The sequence below is a fragment of the Equus przewalskii genome, chromosome 29 (genome assembly GCF_037783145.1).
Source record: "Equus przewalskii isolate Varuska chromosome 29, EquPr2, whole genome shotgun sequence".
NCBI lineage: Eukaryota > Metazoa > Chordata > Mammalia > Perissodactyla > Equidae > Equus > Equus przewalskii.
Window position 1 is genome coordinate 1201848 of NC_091859.1, and position 20154 is coordinate 1222001.

Sequence of the window (20154 nt, forward strand, 5' to 3'; positions counted from 1 at the left end):
GTGAAGGTTTGTAATTGGGCTACCATGTGGCCATTGTGACCTGACGTTGAGCCCCAGGGCTGGAGTGTCTTAGAGGAGGAGGAGGGAGGGTTCCTTTTTCTTCTTCTTCTTTTTTTTAATTAAAAAAATATCATCAAAGCCTGATGTGGAAACTAGTAAATATTAAATGATAATAAGTTAAGTGGCCTTCTTTCAAGTTGAAAGTACTCTCAGATAAGCTGAAGAAGGGAGAATAAAACAGAAATGGCAGAGGGCACTTAAACAAAAGCATCCATTTGTTCTTAAAAGCAACCAGAAAGATTAGCAAATGGTAATTAAGAAACACTGAAAAGTCCGGACTAAAACAGTGCTGCTGGAAATGGCCTATGCTGATGCATTCTTCAATAAAAGTTGCTTTCTGCCGACACTTTTTTTTCCCTGTGGATGTTCCTCTTACATTTGATGATCAATTTTCCACAAGGTTTGCCATAATGTTTCCTCAGAGCTTGGGTTTTTACTTCTTAATTCATTCGATGGCTGTCTCAACCTAAGATAATCTGCTTTCACACTTCAGGGTCACCATTTTCTAGATGATGGGACGTTATCCAAATCCCAACCCTCCTCTTTTTTTCTACTTGTTTTCCTCTGTCTTGGTTTGAGGAGACCACTGGCCAAAAAAACTGCCTCTGCCAGTTCAAGTGCAGCCTGTGATCTGGAACATTCCACAGTTTGACTTCCCTGCATCTTCCTATGGCTTGCATTTTGGGTTCCCACAACTCACCCTCCCCAACCCCTCGACGTGACTCTTTCCAGTAGCTTCCCCTCTTCCTGAAGCCCTCCCAAGATCCCATTTATCCTCATAGTCCAACACAAGCTTCAGAGTCTCCATGTTCTGAGACAGAGGAACACACTGCAGTGGCAAGACATACACGTTTGTGGTGGGATTGAAAACAGCAGAGTTTTATTATTATTATTTTTTTATTATTCTGGTCTCCCATCCACAATACACCATCATTGAGCATAGAGACCATATCTTTAGCTACTTTTGTAATCTCATCTAGAGCTTAGCACAGAAGAATTTAATAAATATAAATTTTAAAAATGTATTTTGATGAGGTTGTAACCTGCCACAGCCATAGTGGTTTTCATTTAGAAGTTCATGGTAAAATACGAGTGTAGTATCTAGGTGTGGCTCGAATCCACAAGGCACTGGGACAGGGGACTCGCAGTCCATGCCAGGACTGGCCCCGGGTCTGCGAGCTGTGAGCGGGGGCTTCCTTTAGCCAAGGGGAGGCTTCGAGACTGGTGTGAGTGGCCTGTGGTTACAAGAGCAGCTCTCGCCCCAGGACTGCAGAAGACCAGTGTCTTCTAGCTCTGGTTTCTAGCATTTCTCACACTCCTATTTTGCGGAGGACTAGCCTAGGGCACAATAACATGCAGAATCCTCCTTTCTGCTCCCCCAGAGCTTTCCAGTCAGGAGTCCTTGCTCTGCACACAGAGCGTTGGGCTGGGGTGGCCCCTGAGGGTGATGTGGCCTTCTGCGCAGCCCCTGGGCGTCTTTGCAGTGTAAATGATCAAAGAAACAGCAACAGAAATTGGTGTGGGGTGGGGGGTGCTTCTGACATTTGAGTGAGTGTCTGGGTGGCATTTCAGGGACACCGAGGCCTGCGTGGCTCAAGCAATGTGGCTTTTGTTCCCCAACGTTGATTTGTATTCCTTAGTATTTCTATCCCTACCCTTCCTGCTTAGCTATCAAGGCTCTTTCCTGTTCCAAGCCTATTATCATTTGCAATTTAATCAAGATTAAGGGAATTTTGGTAAAAGGTGAGAAGGTACTTGCTGCTTGTGAAAGGAAATTTTGATGTAGTTAGAATTCATACTCTGGGGATGGGCGGTAGCTGGTGGTGGGAGGGGACCTAGAATGCTCGCCTCCTTTTCAACAACTTTTCAAGTGTATATTTTGACCTGCTAGCTGTTTGAGCCAAAATGGAAAGACGTTAGAGAAAACGCGGACAGCGAGGCTGCGAGGTGCAGAGCGCTCCGAGGAGCTTTTATCTGCGCTTCTCTGAGGGGCTGAGCTGATGACAGAACATCTTCGCGTAGCATTCTTCCTTTCTGCAATTTATCCTCTTGTTAGGATACAGCACCAAATAGGACAGATGCTTGTTACACTTGTGTGCGGCAGGCTTCTGGAGGCCCCAGCTTCTAGGTACTGAGCCTTTATTTGCCGGATGATGGAGGGGTGCGGTGGGGAGGGCGTGGAGCTGGAATCCTAAGGGGCCTGGGTGGCGGGGTGGCCCGGGCACTGGGGAGGGTGGGGTAGAGCTATTTACTATTCCCATTCTGGAAGTATTTCAGTACTTCAGCGACAGGAACTGCTGTGCCTGTGTGAGCGGCTGATGGTGGCCCTGTCCCTCTGAGTGCACTCGATGATGAGGAGGGAAGGCTGGGCTCGGAGTTAGGGAGCCGGAGCTTTGTGCCCAGATCTGCCAACCATGAGCTGTGGGATCTGGGCAAATGACTGAACACTGACTCTCGGTTTTCCGGCCCATCGAATGGAGATGATAGCCCCTCTACCTTATCTCAGGTGAATGTTTTTAGTAAAATAGCCCACATCTGAGCACTTGTGAAACTGGACGTCTTCTGGCTGAGCTTGCCTGTTATCTTGATGTTTTAGTGTCACTGTGGAATTCTGTTGTTTAGTGATAACTAAGTATGGAAGTGTTAGGGTATACTACCAAATATTATATTTCTGTGCTTTTGAGTTGTTGGGCCTGCTTTGTGCATATTTTTCTTGTTCTCCTCTTACGTTAGTTATGGGCTTGGAAGCTACATAAGTGAACTTTGTTTGCATTGTGTACAAGATAAGGAGAACAGGATCTGAGTGAGGCTGAATGAGTCGTTCACATATCAAGTAAATCAGCTTAGCGCACCACTTCCGGTTGGTTTAGCACATCTCAGTTAGGGCCTTTTCACATTCTTTTTGCTGACTTCTGTTTCCTGTCTGTGTTGGATATGTGGATAACGGAATTCTAGATGTGGAATGCTGTATGCAATTTTTAAAAAACATATACTACCAGTGTGCAAAGCTCACATTTGTAGTGAAGATGGCAGAGAAAATATGTCACCCACTGACTCAGGCATTTATTGAACGATGCGTATGAGCCGCCGTCCTGGAGAAGGTGGAAGAAGTGACTCCTGGGCATCCTCCTAGAGGTGAGCCATTGTAATCCAATGTAAGAGTATGGAATGACTCTTAGGAAGAGATTATGTCATTATTTCAAGGGGCACTGGGAGTGGGGGAAGTGGGAGGCAAAAGGACCCTTTGCGAGGGAAATTGGAATAGTGAATTTCTTTTCCACCAAGAGTTCTTTGAAAAAGTTGTATATCTCTTTAATTGGAGTAGGTGCCTTAGCAACGGCCTCAGGAACCTAACCCCCAGCGTTTAGGATGTTGCGCCATGTGCTTCTGCAGATCAGCACGTAGGACCAGTGTGTATGTTGTCGGTGTGTTCGGCGTCTGGGGACGTCCTTCGTTCCAGCCTCGGCCAACACCCACCTAGTCAGAACTGTGGGGAGAGTGCTGCACTACTAGGAGTGGCCTGAAGATGGCAGCGTTGGGCGGCCCAGCCCGTCTTCCTGCGCACTCGCCTTCGTGCGCATCCTCCGGCCGCGTCGACAGCACTCTGGATTTCAGGGTGTCACTCAGACTTTCTTCTGCTTAATGACGTAAATGACTCTCCTTTTCTTCTGCGGAAAAGGTTGGGTCTATCATTCCTGTTTTGATTTTCAGTTGATGGTTATATGTAATTATATTCAAATAAAATATTTATAAATAATTACATATAATTAGCAGTATGTAAAATTTGGAACTCATAAAACTCAGCTCTGATGAAAGGCGCCCTTCAGTTTGGGAGGTGCTAGTCTTAGTATTATTACTTGTTTCTGTTTAAAAGATGTTAGTGGCCAGGAAGCTGCAATTCTCTTTCACAGATGTTCTTATAAGGCTCAGGGTTTTGTTTTTATTTTTTTGATAATAGGTAGGTCCGAATTTATTTGGTAAATCTGTAGGAAATATAGATCTACATCGAGAGTGCTCTGAGGAAAACAAATTGTACTTTCTTAAAATTTCAAGAAGCAGTTAGTTATCCTTGAATGCTAAAGGGTCTTCAGGGGGTCATCCAGTCCGGTCTGAGCAGGCTTTGCATTTACAGCCAGACAGAAGCGCGCAGCTGCTCTCCATCGCTGTCAGCGACCATGACCAGGCAGTCTGCATTCTGAGATCTCCATCAGTATTAAAAACAGAAAGGGAAAAATTATCCTGAGCAAGTCCGAAATTCAAATGTTGTCAACACCTGAGGTTTAGGTGCATTTTACTATTTCTCTTTCTCTGTTAGACACACATGCAGCTGCAAATGGACAGCTGTCTCTAAGCGAAAGGTCGAATTCTCCCGCAAGAGGGGGCCTAGAAGCAGCATCTAGGCACCTTCCTTGCTGGAGGATAGAAGGAAAGCCAAAAGGAAAGGTAGCTAGGGAGTGAGCAGATGAAGCTGTGTAAAGTCGGAGTTTCTGGAAGGACTCCCAGATGAGGTCTGTGGCCAGAGCGCATCGTGAGTGATGGCCGGAGGCTGTGCGCTCTTTCCTCTGGGGTTGCCCTGATTCTGGAAGCGCATGGACCAAAAACACGCTGATAGACTTAGCTTTGAGTCTTTAGTCAAACTGATGCAAACTTTTTTGTTTCTGCCTTAAAACAGGATGGCAGGCCCAGCCCGTGTGAAGCCTACGTGTGTGGCACACTAGCTTGTCAGGGGCTCTCTCAGCTGTTTGGATTTAGATCGTAGCCATGACCGCGCGTTGTGCGTGCACTGACAGAGCACAAGGAAGATTAAACTAATCTTCATGGGCTGACCTAAATGCTCCTGTCGCTGTGTCCACGGGGCTGTTTTGGAGACTTTTGAACGTGACAGCACATTTCTTCACAAACCCTTCTGTGTCCACTATTAAGGTTCCGAGAATTTCACGTCATGCTGTAAACACAATAGGAATTAGGGAAATCAGCCACAGACACGCTGAGAAGATGATGCGAGTCTAGTTTTCCTCCATAAGGACTTTTATTTCCCAATTTTTTGTTTGTAAGGGAAAATCATGCATCTATTAATCTTTTGCCTAGAAACTTTAAAACGCGACAGATGTCGAGCTCTTTAAAGTACTGAGCTTGAGACCTCTTAAATGTCACCATCTAGACTGGTCCTGGGTAAATCACTTCATCTCTAAACTTGAGTTTTCCTTTTGGCAAAATAGGAGACTGAACTTCCAGGCCTCCCCTTCTGTGACTGTGGCATCGCTTCTCTTCGTTGTGCCCAGGATTGTGCAAAATGTTTTGGAGGACAGACTTGAGGGCTGCATTTTAACTTTTCAATGCATCTTCACATCTCTTATTTTGGTTCTTCTCTTCAGCCTCTGTGATATTGACTTCTCTCCAATCCCCTGCTACCCCTGGCCCAAGTCGTATTCTGAGTCACTCACTACCTTGTCTCTTGGCTGCCACTGCCCTCTCATCGGCCCCTCTGTGTTCACTCTTGCCCCCGATACAAGTGCCCCCAGCACCAGTGTGATCTTTTGAAAACTAAATGAGAACATATCTCTCTCCTGCCTAAAACCCTTCCTGTTGCCCTTGGAAATATAAATCTATTCCTGCCTCAGGGCCTTTGCGCTTGCTATTTCCTCTACTGGGAACAATCTTTCCTCTAGGTCTTTGCACAACTGGCTTTTTCATTTCTTACCAAAAGGCTGCTTTTTAGGCAGGTTACAGTTTAAATATCACTCTCTCAGAGAGGCCTTCCCTGACCACTCTATCTAAAATAGTCATGTCCTCTGCTTAACATCTGACACATTACATGGTTTTGTTATTTATGTAACGTATTTATCCTGTGTCTTGACTTTTGTTGTTGTTGTCATTGTTGCCTGTCTCATCTCAGCAGCCTGTCTGTTTCTTGGGACCAGGGCCCTTGTTGCCTCGTTCATCACACGTTCTCGGCAGCTGCATAGAGTCTGGCATATGACAGGTGCTCAGGGTGTGTTTGTGGAGTCAGGCAGGAGGGTGCCACCCTGCAGAGGTTGTGGCTACAAGCGAACCAGGAGCAGGGCCAAGGCTAGAACTCAAGCCTCCTCATGTGTTTCTTTCCTCCAGGTCGCGCTGTCACACAACAAGCCTAACTTAGACTTTTTCCATTCACTATTTGCTCATTTATTCTCCAAATAGTTACTGAGCTCTTATTATGTTTCAGACGCTATTCTATACCAATGGTTCTCAACCAGGAGTGATGCTACTCCCCTGGGAACATTTTTCAGTATCTAGAGACATTTTTGGTTGTTACAATTGGGGTTGGGGCGTGCTACTGGTGTCTAGTGGGTAGAGGCCAGGGATGCTGCTAAACGTCCCATAGCGTATGGGACAGCCCCCAACAGAGAATTACCCAACCAATACGTCAGTGGTGCTGAGGTTGGGGAACCCTGTTCTAGATGAATAGACAGCTCTGTACACCCCTGGAGTTTGTAGCCCAGGGTGAGGAGACGGAGGAGAAATAGTCCATGTCCTACATGAAGAAATGAAAGGCCATGTCAAAGAAGCGGTGTGGTGGGGAAGTTGGAAGAGAGTAAGGAGGCGGATGCGACAGAGGCAGGAGAGGCTGGAAGTTCAGCCTCTGTGGGAGGTGAGTGAGGAAAGAAAATTTTGCCTCTGGAGGTTCAGCTCCAGGGCCTGGAAGGATCAGTGCTCCGGGTCCAGCCGGTGCTGCAGAGCGTTGGGCCCTCAGCTCCGAGATCAACCTCACACGTGAAACAGGAAACCCGCAGCCTCCGAACAAAGATAGAGCAACCTGCCTGGGCCAGAGGAGTGGTTATGTTCCTCCCCTGCGGGAGCGTTTGTGTCCTCCTCTTTCTCAGCATTCAGCGCTCTGCCGCCACCAACCCAGGATAGTGTTCGACACACGCGATTTTCCTTGCTCACTGCCAGCGTCTCACTTTCCTCAGAGCGGCAGCGGCGTGGTTCCAGCCTCTCAAGGCCGTTGGGAGGCTGTTGGATGTAGAGAGGTTTCTGTCTGTCCAGGTTGATTTCTAAATTCAGACAAAACAATTGTAGACTTTATCATCTTGGAAAAACTGTAGTAGTTGATGCTGATAAAACTCAGGCCAATGAAATGGTTTTTACTATATATATTTATATATATATGTACATATACGTATATATATATGAATGCGTGCATACCTAGATATACTTTTAAGATTTCACTAAAAAAGTGGTAATTTTGTAGGCACACACTTGTGCTTTTTGTCTCTCTGTTTCTTTACCAAACATTGGCACCTAGTAGGTACTCAACAAAGGTTTGTTGAATGAATAAACTGCAAAAATCAGTTTGGAATTACTGAATTCCAAGTTATTTTTCTACATTTGTATGAACTTATTTATGTCACTGAAACACAACTTGGTACGTACAGTAGCATATTCTCATGGTGTTATCACTGTGACATATTCTTTCATTTCTAAATCTGTGTTTTTTTATTTTTAAAATTATTGAAGGGGATATGATTTCACGCATAGGGTTTCTGAATCCAGGAAGTGTAAATTCTTAGTGATTATAGTTTTTTTGTACACTTTTAACCTGGGGAGGGATTATTAAACAAGCAAATAGATTTCAATAAATGTTCTTAATTCAAATGTATTTAAATGGACAGTGTTGAAGAAGTTATGCACTGTGCGCTGTTTTATTTTGGTGCCATTTTATTCTGTAGAAGAGTTTGCTGGCCCTTTCACTGGACGTGTGTCCATTTTCTTTTCAGTGCTATTTCTTCACCATCGAGTTTGGCCTTTGTAAGCAGGAAGGACAGCTGAGGGCGTACGGAGCGGGTCTGCTGTCCTCCATCGGAGAGCTGAAGGTATGGCGCACAGAGGGAATGCCTTCCACCTGCACAGGGGACGGTCAGGGAAGACAGTGATTGGTTTGTACGAGCGTTTCTACTCCCAGATACCTCATAAACATTTCATACAGAGGATTTGGCACCTCAGATGTGGGTGCTGACCTAACCTTTTGCACTTCTGAAAATGGGTCAGGCCTTTCTGGGTTTGTGGTGTGACTCAGACGGGTGAGCAGCCGTGGGCACAGATCGACAGGAATGACAAGCGTGTGCTCAGATGTTGGCTAGTAAGCGACTGGCCTAAACTGAGTGCTGATAAGTGGGTGGTGAGCTGGCAGGGACCCTGCTGGCTGGGAGGCCCTTGTTGGGGTGGCTTGTCTGCTCTTGTTTCTGCCCCACCCGTGGCTCCCATGGACTCCTCAGCATTTACTTCCCAAGGGGAAATCTGAGATTATTTTAGCTTTTTCAAAATTAATATGTATTAAAACATTTGTGGATATATACAATCTGAAAAAAAAACTAAATAAACATATGATCACAGAGGTATCTAATGCGCATAGTGATGCCTAATAAACGCTATTTTTTTGCCTTATAATATAGTAAAATGATAATTTATCCAGAAATGTTGGGGCCCAGGGCATTTTGATAATTTAAATATTCTGGTCATTTAAGAATTGCTGTCTATACCACTAGGGGACAGCAAGTTTTCATGAATTTAGAATGCAATGTGATATATAATCTGGAAGTGGCACTGAAAGAATTTAATCCTTTTTTGATCATTTGGACTAAGATCAGGATCATAGACTAACCTAGAGTTTTTACTTTGTCTTGAGTGTCCTTACATAATGTAATTGTAAACTATGTGATTATTAGAACTTTCTGGTTGTTTGCGCTCTGGAAAGATGCAATGTAACTGGAGTTTTATTGAGTTTGCTCCCTTTTATGACTTTACTCACTCATTCATTCATTCCTCAGACATTTGGTTGAGCGGCTATGATGAGTCATATACTGGGCCAGGCACCGGGGATACAAAGACAAATAATAATAATGAAGAAGAAGAATATGAAGACAATAACAACTACTCAACAGACACTAAAATAGACTTTAGTTAATTTTAGGTGCTTTAGACCATTTGCTTAATTAATTCTCATAACAGCCCAATGAGACAAGCAATGTTATTATTACAGGTGAGAAAACTGAGGCAAAGAGACCTTAAGGAACTTGCTCAAGGTCATGCAGCTAGTAGTCGTTGGAGCTGGGCCCAAATCCAGGTGATCTAGACTCCAGGATCTGAGCCCTTAACCATTAGGTTGCACTACCTGGGGCCCCTGTTATCAAGGAATTTACATTCTAGTGCAAGAGATAACACAAACAGTGTGACAAATGTGGGTGGCACATATTAGACCATGCCTGGGAAGCCCTCGCTGGTTCCTGAGCGTGGAAACGTGCTAAGGAAAGGACGAGATGCACAGATCACTCAGCGCACAGCAGCATGTGCTGTAGTCAAAGCCCGGCCCGTTTAGGGAGCTGCCTGAGGCTTGGCATGGCTAGAATAGATGATGATATTTAACATGACAAAAGCCTCATGTAATGTGGTACATTTTCTTTTTACTAAATTCTCAAGAAAAAAAATCCATTTGGGGTCCATCTCAGTGGAGTGGCAAAGCCCACAGCAATAGCATGAGGTCGTATCCCGTTAAGACCCACACCTTCCAGAGAGTGCCTCTTGATTTCCCCGAAAAAAGAATTAGTCAGAAAATGATGCAGGTCTTGAGCTACACTATTTATGTCTTCCTTAGAGGCTTTATGAATTACACCAGAAACAAAAGAAACCAGTCCCTCTCCTTGCCTGGCTCTCGGCAGGGTCGTCTGGTCTGGTTAATGGAGCATGTGTTGGCAGCATTGGTGTGAATCTGTTGTTTTTGTTCCTATTGGTGCAGACAGAATCGTCTGGAAATGGAAATCAGCCAGAAATATGCACACTGAAGGGCATCGTCTGCCCTTCCTGTTCTGGTCCATCACCTCCAGTCATTAGCATTCTTCCATTCTCAAATTTCAACACTCCAACATCCCTATGATTGCTACTTTAGGCCATTTGTACAATTCAGAAATTCCTTCTCCAGGGACCATCTTCCGATCGCTCACAGAGAACACATTATGTGAGATGCTCTCCGCAGCACCTGTTCCCTCACCCCGTCCGGGTCCAGCACCCGGGGCGTCCAGAGCCCTCTCGTGGAGTCTCAGCACTCCTGTCTAACTTTTATCTGAATGAACAAGTGGGAGTCCTGGACCCCGGTGGGGGCAGTTTTATTAATAGCCTTATAGCAATTCCTGTGTAAACATGCTTACAATTTTGAATGCAGTTATCTTTCACGATAAAACATTATTACTTATTTTTTTGTGATAAAATACTTTTGCTGTCCCAACTACAGCCCGAACATAGGTCCCAGCTAAGTTGTTGGAGATTTTGGTGTAGTCTTTATAACTTTTGCATAAATATCCACAATTCTCCTTGAAAAGAATCCATTTTTAAAATTTGTGCTTTAGGAGGCTAAATTTTCTTGGGGTAGGTGTTGCACTTCAGAGCTGCCCAGGTACTTCCAAACCGTATATCTGTAGTTTGGGGAATAACTTTCATTTTCCCCTCTTATTTTTTGACAGTGCTTATTTTTATCTTAGAAAACACAAAGAAAATAAATATGGAAAAGCTTATGAAAGCTCATATAAATCTGATAACCGTTAGGACTATTTTTTTTACCTCAGCAGCGATCGCGCTCTTTGGTTCTGGTTTCCTTTTCTGTGGTGCATTTTCAGGATTCCAAAACTGTGTTTGTAGGGCGTTTCCACCCCTTCATCACTGTGGAGACCAGTTAATAATGAGCTAAATCGTCTGGAGATGGATTTTTAAAAAGGTTGAAAATAGGATAATTACTATTCACCCACAGCCTGGCATGTGTTTCCTTTCACACGCTTTTTCTCTCTATCCCGGAGTGGACCTAACTATAATTTAAATTTAAATTTATTATTTGCTCATTCATTCGTTCATTTTATTCAACAAACCCCAAGTCGCAGGTCTAAGTTTCAGGGGAGTGGCGTCTGTAGGGGGAGGTTCTAAACAGTGACTGAGCCGGTCTGGGTTGAATCCAGTTTGCTTGGCGCACCAATAGTGTAGGGAATGTTCACCTGAGGTGGTAAGGAAATACTTGATAATTGATGAATTGGCTGAGTCTTATCTCAAAAAGTTGACCCATCTCAAAAGCGAAAGGCCATTTCTTCTTCTTTTTCATGGCTCAGGGTAAGGTCGGATTCTTCATTTCCTTAGGGCAGACATTAGATTGTTTTGTAAATGGCCTTAGAACCTACTCCATAGTAGTTGCTAGAATGTTGCATATAAATACATCTGCTCTGCTTTTCAGGTTTGGAGAAAGCTGGTGGTTTTAAACAATTTTATTATTATTATTATTCGGCTTCAGTTTCAGGATATCCTTAAACAGTGAATTTATTGTCCTGCTTTCTTATAGCTATTAATCAGAATTCACAGGACAGCTTTATATTTTTTACAATCATTTGTCTTTACTACCACTCACAACAACTCTGTGAGGTGGTCAGCGTTACTGCCAGGTTGTAGAGAAAAGGCTGGAGGCACAGTGGTTCTCTGAGCTTGTCTGCTGTGTCAGCCACGTGGCTGGAGTTAGGGCTCACTGCTTCAGAGCTCCAGTACCTTTGTCCTGCTCAGAGGTCTCCCGCCCCCCTCCCCTCCCTTCCCTTCCCTGAATCTAGCATTGCTAGTAATGGCAGCACATGCTGGAGCACCTGGAGCTGGAAAAGGGGCTCTGGCCTTTAGGAAGAGATTGCTGAAAGAGCAATTTGTTCCCTTGCCCTGCAGCTTATTCAAACTGAGGAAACTTTTAACATCACTGATTTAAAAAAATGTGGTGCCATCATCACCCGGTTTGGCAATGGGGATATTGATGCCATGTTGTGCTTGGTTAGCAGGAGAAACATTTGAGGGAAATTCAAAAAATATTATATATAACTATCCATATACACACACACAAATGTATATATTTGTGGTTCTGACGTGGGAAAAGATGATGGTAGTGTGGATGTGAGAGTGTTTGCAAATTCTCCTTCAGAATCTAGGCCCCAAACTACCTACGAACCTGACTTCACACTTGAGTTTTTCCCAACTTTAGTCAATCCTAATATAGAGGGTGAGGATCACAGGGTTTACAGCTAGAGTAGTTGAGATGATAACTCTGGGTCATTGCAAAGGCAGGTGACTGGGAGGAAGGAAGAGTTTAAACTGATGAACTCAGGGCAGGCCCTGTTGTGGTCCAGGCCCTGGAGGCCTCCTGGCTGGGGCTAGGTTTCTTTCTCTCTGGGTTCCAGACCCCAGGGGGAGAGGAGCTGCAGCAGTGGTGGACAGGGTGGCTGAATGCAACGTCCACCAAGCATGATCTTGAGACTGAATTAGCAGTGATAACGAAATAGAGAGCATCGTCCATGTGCCAGGCACTTTGCATGCGTTACCTCATATAATTCTTACCACAACTCTAGGTTATGGATACTATTCCTATTCCCATTTTCCAGATAGATGCTGGAATAGGCTTACAGAGGTGGAATAGCATGCCCACACTTCATGTAGGAACTTGAGAGAACAATTGGGTTCTGAGAAATGTTTGATGTTGAAAGAGATTTTTTATTTAAAAGGCTGCAACAGCAAGTGAGTCTTAATTTCTGCACTAAAGCCAATTAGCTGGTAATGGCCATCTCTGCTGGGAAGGGTGGGGAAGTCGTCCCCAGGCCCAGGGCTAAGGGCTGCTCTGGTCAATTTATGCTGGCTGGGGTGGCAGGAGGGCATGTAGTATTTGTGCTGTGTACTTGTAGGCACTGTTAAAACTGTATTGCAAGAAGAGCTGTAGAATTCACACAGATCAATCTTTTCAGTTTATCAAAGATGAAACTGCCTCCCCACCTGGGGAACTTTCACTCTGGCCTCTGGGACAGCTGTGTTAAAACCCAGGTCTCCTGGCTCTGGGTCCTGTGGCCTCGTCTTTAGCACTATGGGTAAATCCAAAATAGTCCTTGTAGAGAGCGTTTACATGAGAGCAGGTGAGTCTCACGCATTCCTGCACTTTTAAAATGGCTTTAGAGGGAAAGACTGTCAGCCAGAGCCTCTCAGCATTATACAGCCTCTCTCTCAGGTGGTTGGACTCATTCTGGCAGACTTCCGGATATGAGAATGTTACACTTCAGGAAAGATTCACCACAGACTTCCCCGGGGACATCAAACAGTTGGGTTCGATGTTTACAGAGAATCCACTCTGGACATAGAGGAGAGGAAGATAGCTGCCCCTGCAAACCAAGCCGGCTTAGAGGGGGACATGGGTAGGTGTTGAGCAGCAAACTCAGGAGGACGCACTCCATTGGGCAGCGGACTTTAGAACCCATGGAGACACGGATGCGATTTTATAGCCTTGGAGCCATACTCAAGTATTCAGAAACAGGGGACTTCATGGCTGCTGTGGATGTTCCTGACAGTCGTCACACGGGAAAGCTCCCTGTCAGGTAAATTAGACCATTTATAGGTGTGATCACAGCCTCATTTGTTGGCTTCACTCACTGGTTGCTCCCCCAACTCCAGGCTCTAGTCATTCTCCAGGCTCATCCTTGGGCTCCATTATCATTGCCATATTCATAATAGCCAAGGAGCAGTTCTGGTCCCACACTCAAGGGAGGGAGAGGGTCCCAGCAGGCTAACAGTGTACTGGACCATAGCACACTCCTGAGGATAAACTGCGTTGTTCAGAGCTTAGACCAATCAGCTTTTGGTTTTTCCTTTGATTATTACATTAGGCAAGTGTGATATATATTGCCTGATGGTCTTTGCCTCAAATTATATGCTGTGAATCAACTGATTGTTCTTGAAGTGTGGGGCAATGCACCCTGCCCTTCTGGCTTCTTCTTGATCTACTCTCATCCCCTTTACCAGTTAAATGAGTAAATAAGCTCATCTGAGTAATCAGTGGAATTGTCAACCTGATAATTTTTCTGAAACTACTCTGATTTCCATCTCTGTTATTGCATACACACGTTCTGGAGGCATCCTCCACACGTAGTGATTGCTAAGGTTGCTAATGTCCTCTCAGAGCATTGCAGACCCAAGCAAATGAGTTTCACCCACTGCTTGTGCTTGTCCTTGACTCAGTGAAGTCTTTGGCTTAGCAGGGATGGCCCCGGGGAACCATGTCTTAACTGTTCTTCTAGCCTGTTCTCTATCACTCTGCCTCCGTGAATGTGAGGATGAAAGTAGAAAGATCAAGGATACTGAGCCAGTCCCTGTCCTTCCTTTCATATGGGCTTATGGATGGATAGAAAATTAGAGCAGCATACTAAAGTAAGATGCACCCAGAGTGCAAGAAAGCACTTCTAATGCTGAAGACTCCGGCAAGCCAATAGGAGGCCTTTTCTTTGCAAAGGAGCAAGAGCCCTCATAAAAGGACATTTTGTCTCTTGAAACTGTGAGGTTGCTTTTAAGATGTGGACAGAATTGTTAGTCATGTGGAACCGAAATCCCCTGATGCTCACTTCACTGCATTGAATCTAGCACAATACATTTGCGTATTTGTAGTGACCTTCTGCTTACAATGAAGTTGTTCCGTGGGCCAACAAAATGAGTCCTCTCCAGGAGTCCCTCTGCGTCCCCTAATTCGTATGCGTGCCCTCCTTGGCAGCGGGCCTTTGCGGGGAAGCAGAGCCCATGCAGGGCGGGGCCGTGCACCCTCTGTATGACAGGCCCGTCCTCTGGTTTGCAACTGTATTTTCAAAGTTAGGAGCCACAGTCTTCTTCATGGAAGGTGCAGATTACCCCATGCATTTTGAAATTGTTGGGGGAATATACCAGGAATATTGTACAGGAAAGATTTTTCAGCATTTCTCCAGGAAACCTTAGCAGTTAGAGACTGAGAGAAAAGTGCCATGGGTGGAATCCCAAGCCCAGAATAGATAGTGTCTTCAGAAGTCACCCAGCCCAGACCTCCCATTTACAGCTGAGGAAACGGAGGTACAAGAGGTGACATGACTTGCCAAGGCGACCCAGTTAGCAGGCCGACACTTGGACTAGAGCCCAAGTTTTCTCACTCTTAGTTCTGTTACCCCTTTTCTCTCTCTTTCAACTAACTTATGCTTTAAATTAAGAAAGGGACAGTATCAAGAGGAATATTTCTCAAAATATAGTTCACAGCCACTTATGTCTGAATCACCTTAGATACCGTTAAAATGCAGATTTCTGGGATTCATCCTGACCTACCAAATAAAATTGAGGACTGGGTATCTGCATTTTTCATAAGCTCCCAGTGATTCTTATGCATATTACATTTGAGAATCATCAATGAGGGTCTATAAATGGGCAGGTGGCACATGGCAGGAAGTGACCACGAACTTGTAGCATCACTGAATTTATCTTGAGAATACATTCATCGTTCTTTGCTCTTCTTAGTCATGTGGTGAGCTGAATGGAGCTAACGATGACTCAAAGAGTAATTACACTGGCTTTCCTGTTTTCCTAATGCCTGCTCTGGGCATAACTATAGCTATTAATATTACCTCTTTTTTTCCCAACCTGGCAATATTTATCTGTCAGTATATTGCTCTGTTGACTTGGTGGAAGGTAAATGAATGCTTTTCAGGTGTCCTTAAATATATAGGCCCACTCCAGACTATTGATACACAGTACCTGGCCTCAAAACGTCTCTCACTGAGTCCACAAAAGTTCAGGCAGAGTCCCAATTACCTCTGCATGCAGATAATTATTACTTCTGCCAGTTAAGTGAAATTTCTACATTGCTTATAGCAATAAATTTAGTACTATATTTATGCTCTCCGTGGTTCTATTCACAGCATAGATTTAAAATTCCATTTCTGTTGGGATACAGCTCTGAACTGTCCTTCAGTATGAATTTGGCTGATAATAAATAAAATAATACCATAATCTCATTTTTTCCCTCAGTACCTAACAGACTTTAAACCCCCCCCCCCCCCCAAAACCCTAACACTCAATTTACCCTGCGTTCGGGAGAGCTCGCTATTTCCTGGCAGACTAGTAGCTGAGTGGTTCCATAAAAGGACTGAGCTGTGTTGCAGAAACGGGGTGTCACAGCACTTGGAAGTCTCCTTCTGGACTTGAATGGTTTCTGTGGCATGTTTTGCAGCACGCTCTTTCTGACAAGGCGTGTGTGAAAGCCTTCGACCCGAAGACCACGTGCTTGCAGGAGTGCCTCATCACCACCTTCCAGGAAGCCTATTTTGTCTCTGAAAGTTTTGAAGAAGCCAAAGAAAAGATGAGGTAAACTTATTTTTTCTCCCATCTAGAGAAAATGACTTTTTATTTTTCTGGCTCTGTTCCTTCTTTCTATCTATTTCTTGTACCCATGAGAGTTGATTGCATATCCTTCTATTTCTGTTTATTTTGCAGGGAATTTGCGAAGTCAATTACTCGGCCCTTCTCAGTACACTTCAATCCCTACACACAGAGTGTTGAAGTTCTGAAAGACAGCAGAAGTATTGAGAGCGTCGTGCAGGACCTCCGCAGCGACTTGAATACAGTGTGTGATGCCTTGAACAAAATGAACCAGTATCTGGGGGTTTGATGCCTGGAACCAGCATTGTCACCGGCGTGATCATTGTGGGGCTTAGCAGTCAATGTCATATAACACCAATAACTTCCTGTGTCTTGGCTTGGCTAGTAAGCATGCAATTCTGTATATCTCTACCTATGTGTGACTTACTGTATTAAATGTGTGAAACACCATAAAGAACCAAGTGACAGATAACCACTCACTGCATGAAAGATTGTAGTATGTTTAAGTGTCTTAAACAGATTTGACGTTCCTGCTTAGTGTCCCTAACCAAACTGCATCTGTTTAATATTTGTAACAAGTAACTCTTACGATTCTAGCTTATGACCTTTTCTTTCTCAAATCTGAGCCTTTCCTCTGTGTTCAATAGGTAAAATGAAAATAGCAGTGAGACTATTCCTGTTTTCTGTACACCAGTGTTTTCACAGCATTATTTGAGATAAACCCAGAATTGTATGAAACTTCTCATCATATTAACAAAAGATTCAGTATTCTGTTTCAAAAATTGTTGATGTAACACACTAGTTGGAATGTCTTTTAGGTTGAGTTCATTGTGCAATGTAAGAAAAGAGAGCTTTCTACAAATGGAATATATAGGTTGCATTGACCTTGTAGAAACTGAGTTGTAGCATGCTTCCCAGAGTATTTTGGGAGAGAATACTCTCAGAAAGAACATTAGGAGAGACTAAACAGTGGGGAATAATCATGGGACTGTGAATTTTATGCTGGAATAAAGTGAATTATTATGCTCAGGTGTTTAACCCATTTCTCTTAGAGACAATAAAATCATAAGACTTTGCTTTCAAAGATGTGGAAATTGAGTCTCAGAGAGGTTAAGTGATTTGCCCAAAGAAGCAGTTAGTCATACACCAACATTTATAACCCATTGCATCTTGCTTTTGGATTGCTACAAAGTTCAACTTGTATGTGTATATCTATATGTAGTCAGAGAAGGGACACTAGTGGTTATCAAGACTAATGTTTATCACTAGGTAAGACTTGGTTGGGAAGGGTTGTCAATGATACAGATGTTTCCTCACACAGCCCCAAACCAAGCCAGATCTCTGGAAGTCTGTCCACTTGCCCGAAGTTTGGGCAAATTTGGGCAGACAGTAGTGATACACCACAAATCTCTGGCCATCCTTGCCATAAGAGGTATAAGCAGGTGATTAAGTGAATAAATAAAAAACTGCTGAATGAGTGAATGGATTTCATCTTCCCCGATTCCCTCAGCAAACATAGCCACCACTCTCCAATTGTGCTTTGGTAGTGCAGAATACTGGGCAGAGGAGACAGGGCAAGAAAAGGAGAGAAGGAAAAGATAAAGAAGATGAAATGATCTTAAGTTAGAATTCTAAATATTTACTTGAGCAGCTTCCAAGGATATTCTTTTAACAGGAAATTGCATATAATTTCAATCTAATTTATACTCTTATACAGGCCTATTATGAGTCATAAATTTTTGGACTAAATATCTTCAACAAGAAGATGAGAAATTTAAAATATACATCAGAGAAAGGTAAAGTTAAAATGAAAACTCAGAAGTGTGAATATTGGTTTCTTAACTATTGCACGTCTTTCATTGCTGCAGGGTTCTCAGGACAACTGAAGCCTTGAGACAAGATTTGGTGGATGAAATGTGAGAGTTATGCAATTTAAATGCTATTCTAAGTGAAAGAGATAGTGCCTTGAAAAGTTATTGACGGTAGGGAAATGATCAGCAAGCTGAACCAAGTTAAAAGGATCTAGAATGATCAAGTACTTGTATATTTCAATAGTTTTATAGATTCATAAAAACAGAGGTTCTTATAGCTTGCTTTGCTAGATCTGGATGATCCTGAGTAATTGTTTACTTATAAGTATTAGTCCAAAATAATAATCCGCAACAGTAAATCCAGAAATTTCCAATAAACAATAAAAAGAGACTAAGGACAATAGTCCAGAAATTTCCAGAATTAGTTGCCAAATTTTCTCAGAGGAGAAAATTGGCTAAGAAACTCTTAACATCTGCCTTCTGTGTTGTTTTCATAAGTTGGTGGTGCTTTAGACGCTATTAAAAAAAACCCCATAAGTAACTACCAAGCTTTTCCCTCAGTTAAATGTACTAAAAGAAGAACTGTATTTAATTGTAAACAAATTCTCTCAACAAAAATGACATTTGAGCTGTCTTCTGGTTGGGTTACCGTGGCATCTTCAGTTTTCATACATGTGAAAAATCTATGTTGTTTTAAAATAGAAGAGTTACAAAGTAACTAGGCTTTCCCACAGAGCTTATATAGGTATCACACAAGGAGGAAGAATGTCTCGATTCTTTTTAGATTTGTTCTCCATTCGGAATAGCAGTAACCATGGTTTTTACAGTGTAAAACAATGGAATTATGGTTTTCATTTCTTGTGAACATTTAACATGCAAATGCCATTACAACTAATGATGGGCAAAATTCTACAAAATTTAATAGCCATCATAGGAAAAGTATTGGCAGAAAATGTTCCCAACTGGAAATAGTACAACAAAATAATCACAGCCAGCTACTTGTCATATCTGCTATCTACTCAGCATAACCATTTGTCTCAATTATGCCTCATGACTTAAGGGTAGATTAAGTAGATCTGAGGGCGATTATAACTTTAAAGACACTTGCTCACTGTCATCTCACTGTGAACTGCTGCTTTATTTTGGCTTTGCTGCTGACTTCTGTAATCAGCTAATCAGAAATCAACCCAAGGTTCCTAGCAAGACCAGGTTTCTTGCGCATCAGAGTTTGCAAAAAAGAGTCAGATTCTGATTAGTCCAGTTTTCTTCTTGAAGCATTTTTGTCTGTTATAAGTTAGGATCAGGCATCCAGTGTATTCTTGAATGGTCAGTTTATTTGGCATAATAAAAGCATAACAGATTTTTCATAAGTTGCATCTTTTAATCTTTTAAGAATAGGGAACTTTGATGCAAGGTGGTTTAAAAATTTTTTTTTTCTTACTTTAGTGGTACGTGATGTGAAACTTGGGTTTCTGGCTTAGTTTCATGTATTTATCGTGTAATTTAGAAATGACGCTTTATGGGGATGATATATCTGTGCTTGTCTTGCTTGCGCGTGGTAAATGGGCTTGAGCCTAATGAATGTAAAGTATTGCAACATTTACCACCATGAAAAGTCTAAAATGAAAAACAGTGTGCTTTAAGTGGAAGCAAATAGAAATACAAAGTTTCAGTTTCAAATGGAGTCATGGCTCACATCATCTCATTTTCTTCATTTGAGGAGGAAAGCATTAATATAAGATGTAGTTGTTCTCCAATTCATTTGATCTAATTTTCAACTTCTAAAGAATAAAGTGCTGATGCTTACTCTCATGAACTATGTCGTACTTATAATGAAAAAGAAAGCAGCTCAGAGTTTTCCAGTGCGTCTGAATTTTTTTCTTCTTCAATTTCCGGACACATTCACTTATTCTGGGAAATGATTCTTATGCAGATTGCTGTATCCCAGGGAGAGTCACGGGAATTAATAGTGGGATACTGCTTCTTCTCATATTAGATTTGCATGTGTTCAAAATAAACCAGTTCTGGAACATGAAGTGGTGATTCTTTATAATGTGACTTGGGGTCTCCAAGCATTCATTCAGTGGTT

General features: G+C 43.0%; 1 protein-coding gene across 1 annotated transcript in view; it reads left to right on the forward strand.

Moving 5' to 3' along the window:
- TPH2 (tryptophan hydroxylase 2) overlaps nt 1-19877 on the forward strand; it is a 116250-nt gene extending 96373 nt beyond the window's left edge. Inside the window, exons 9-11 of the mRNA XM_008536811.2 lie at nt 7818-7913; nt 16106-16239; nt 16369-19877. Coding sequence (XP_008535033.1) covers nt 7818-7913; nt 16106-16239; nt 16369-16543 — 405 coding nt within the window. The 3' untranslated portion in view covers nt 16544-19877. The remainder of the gene's footprint in view (nt 1-7817; nt 7914-16105; nt 16240-16368) is intronic.
- Nucleotides 19878-20154: the final 277 nt, after the last annotated feature.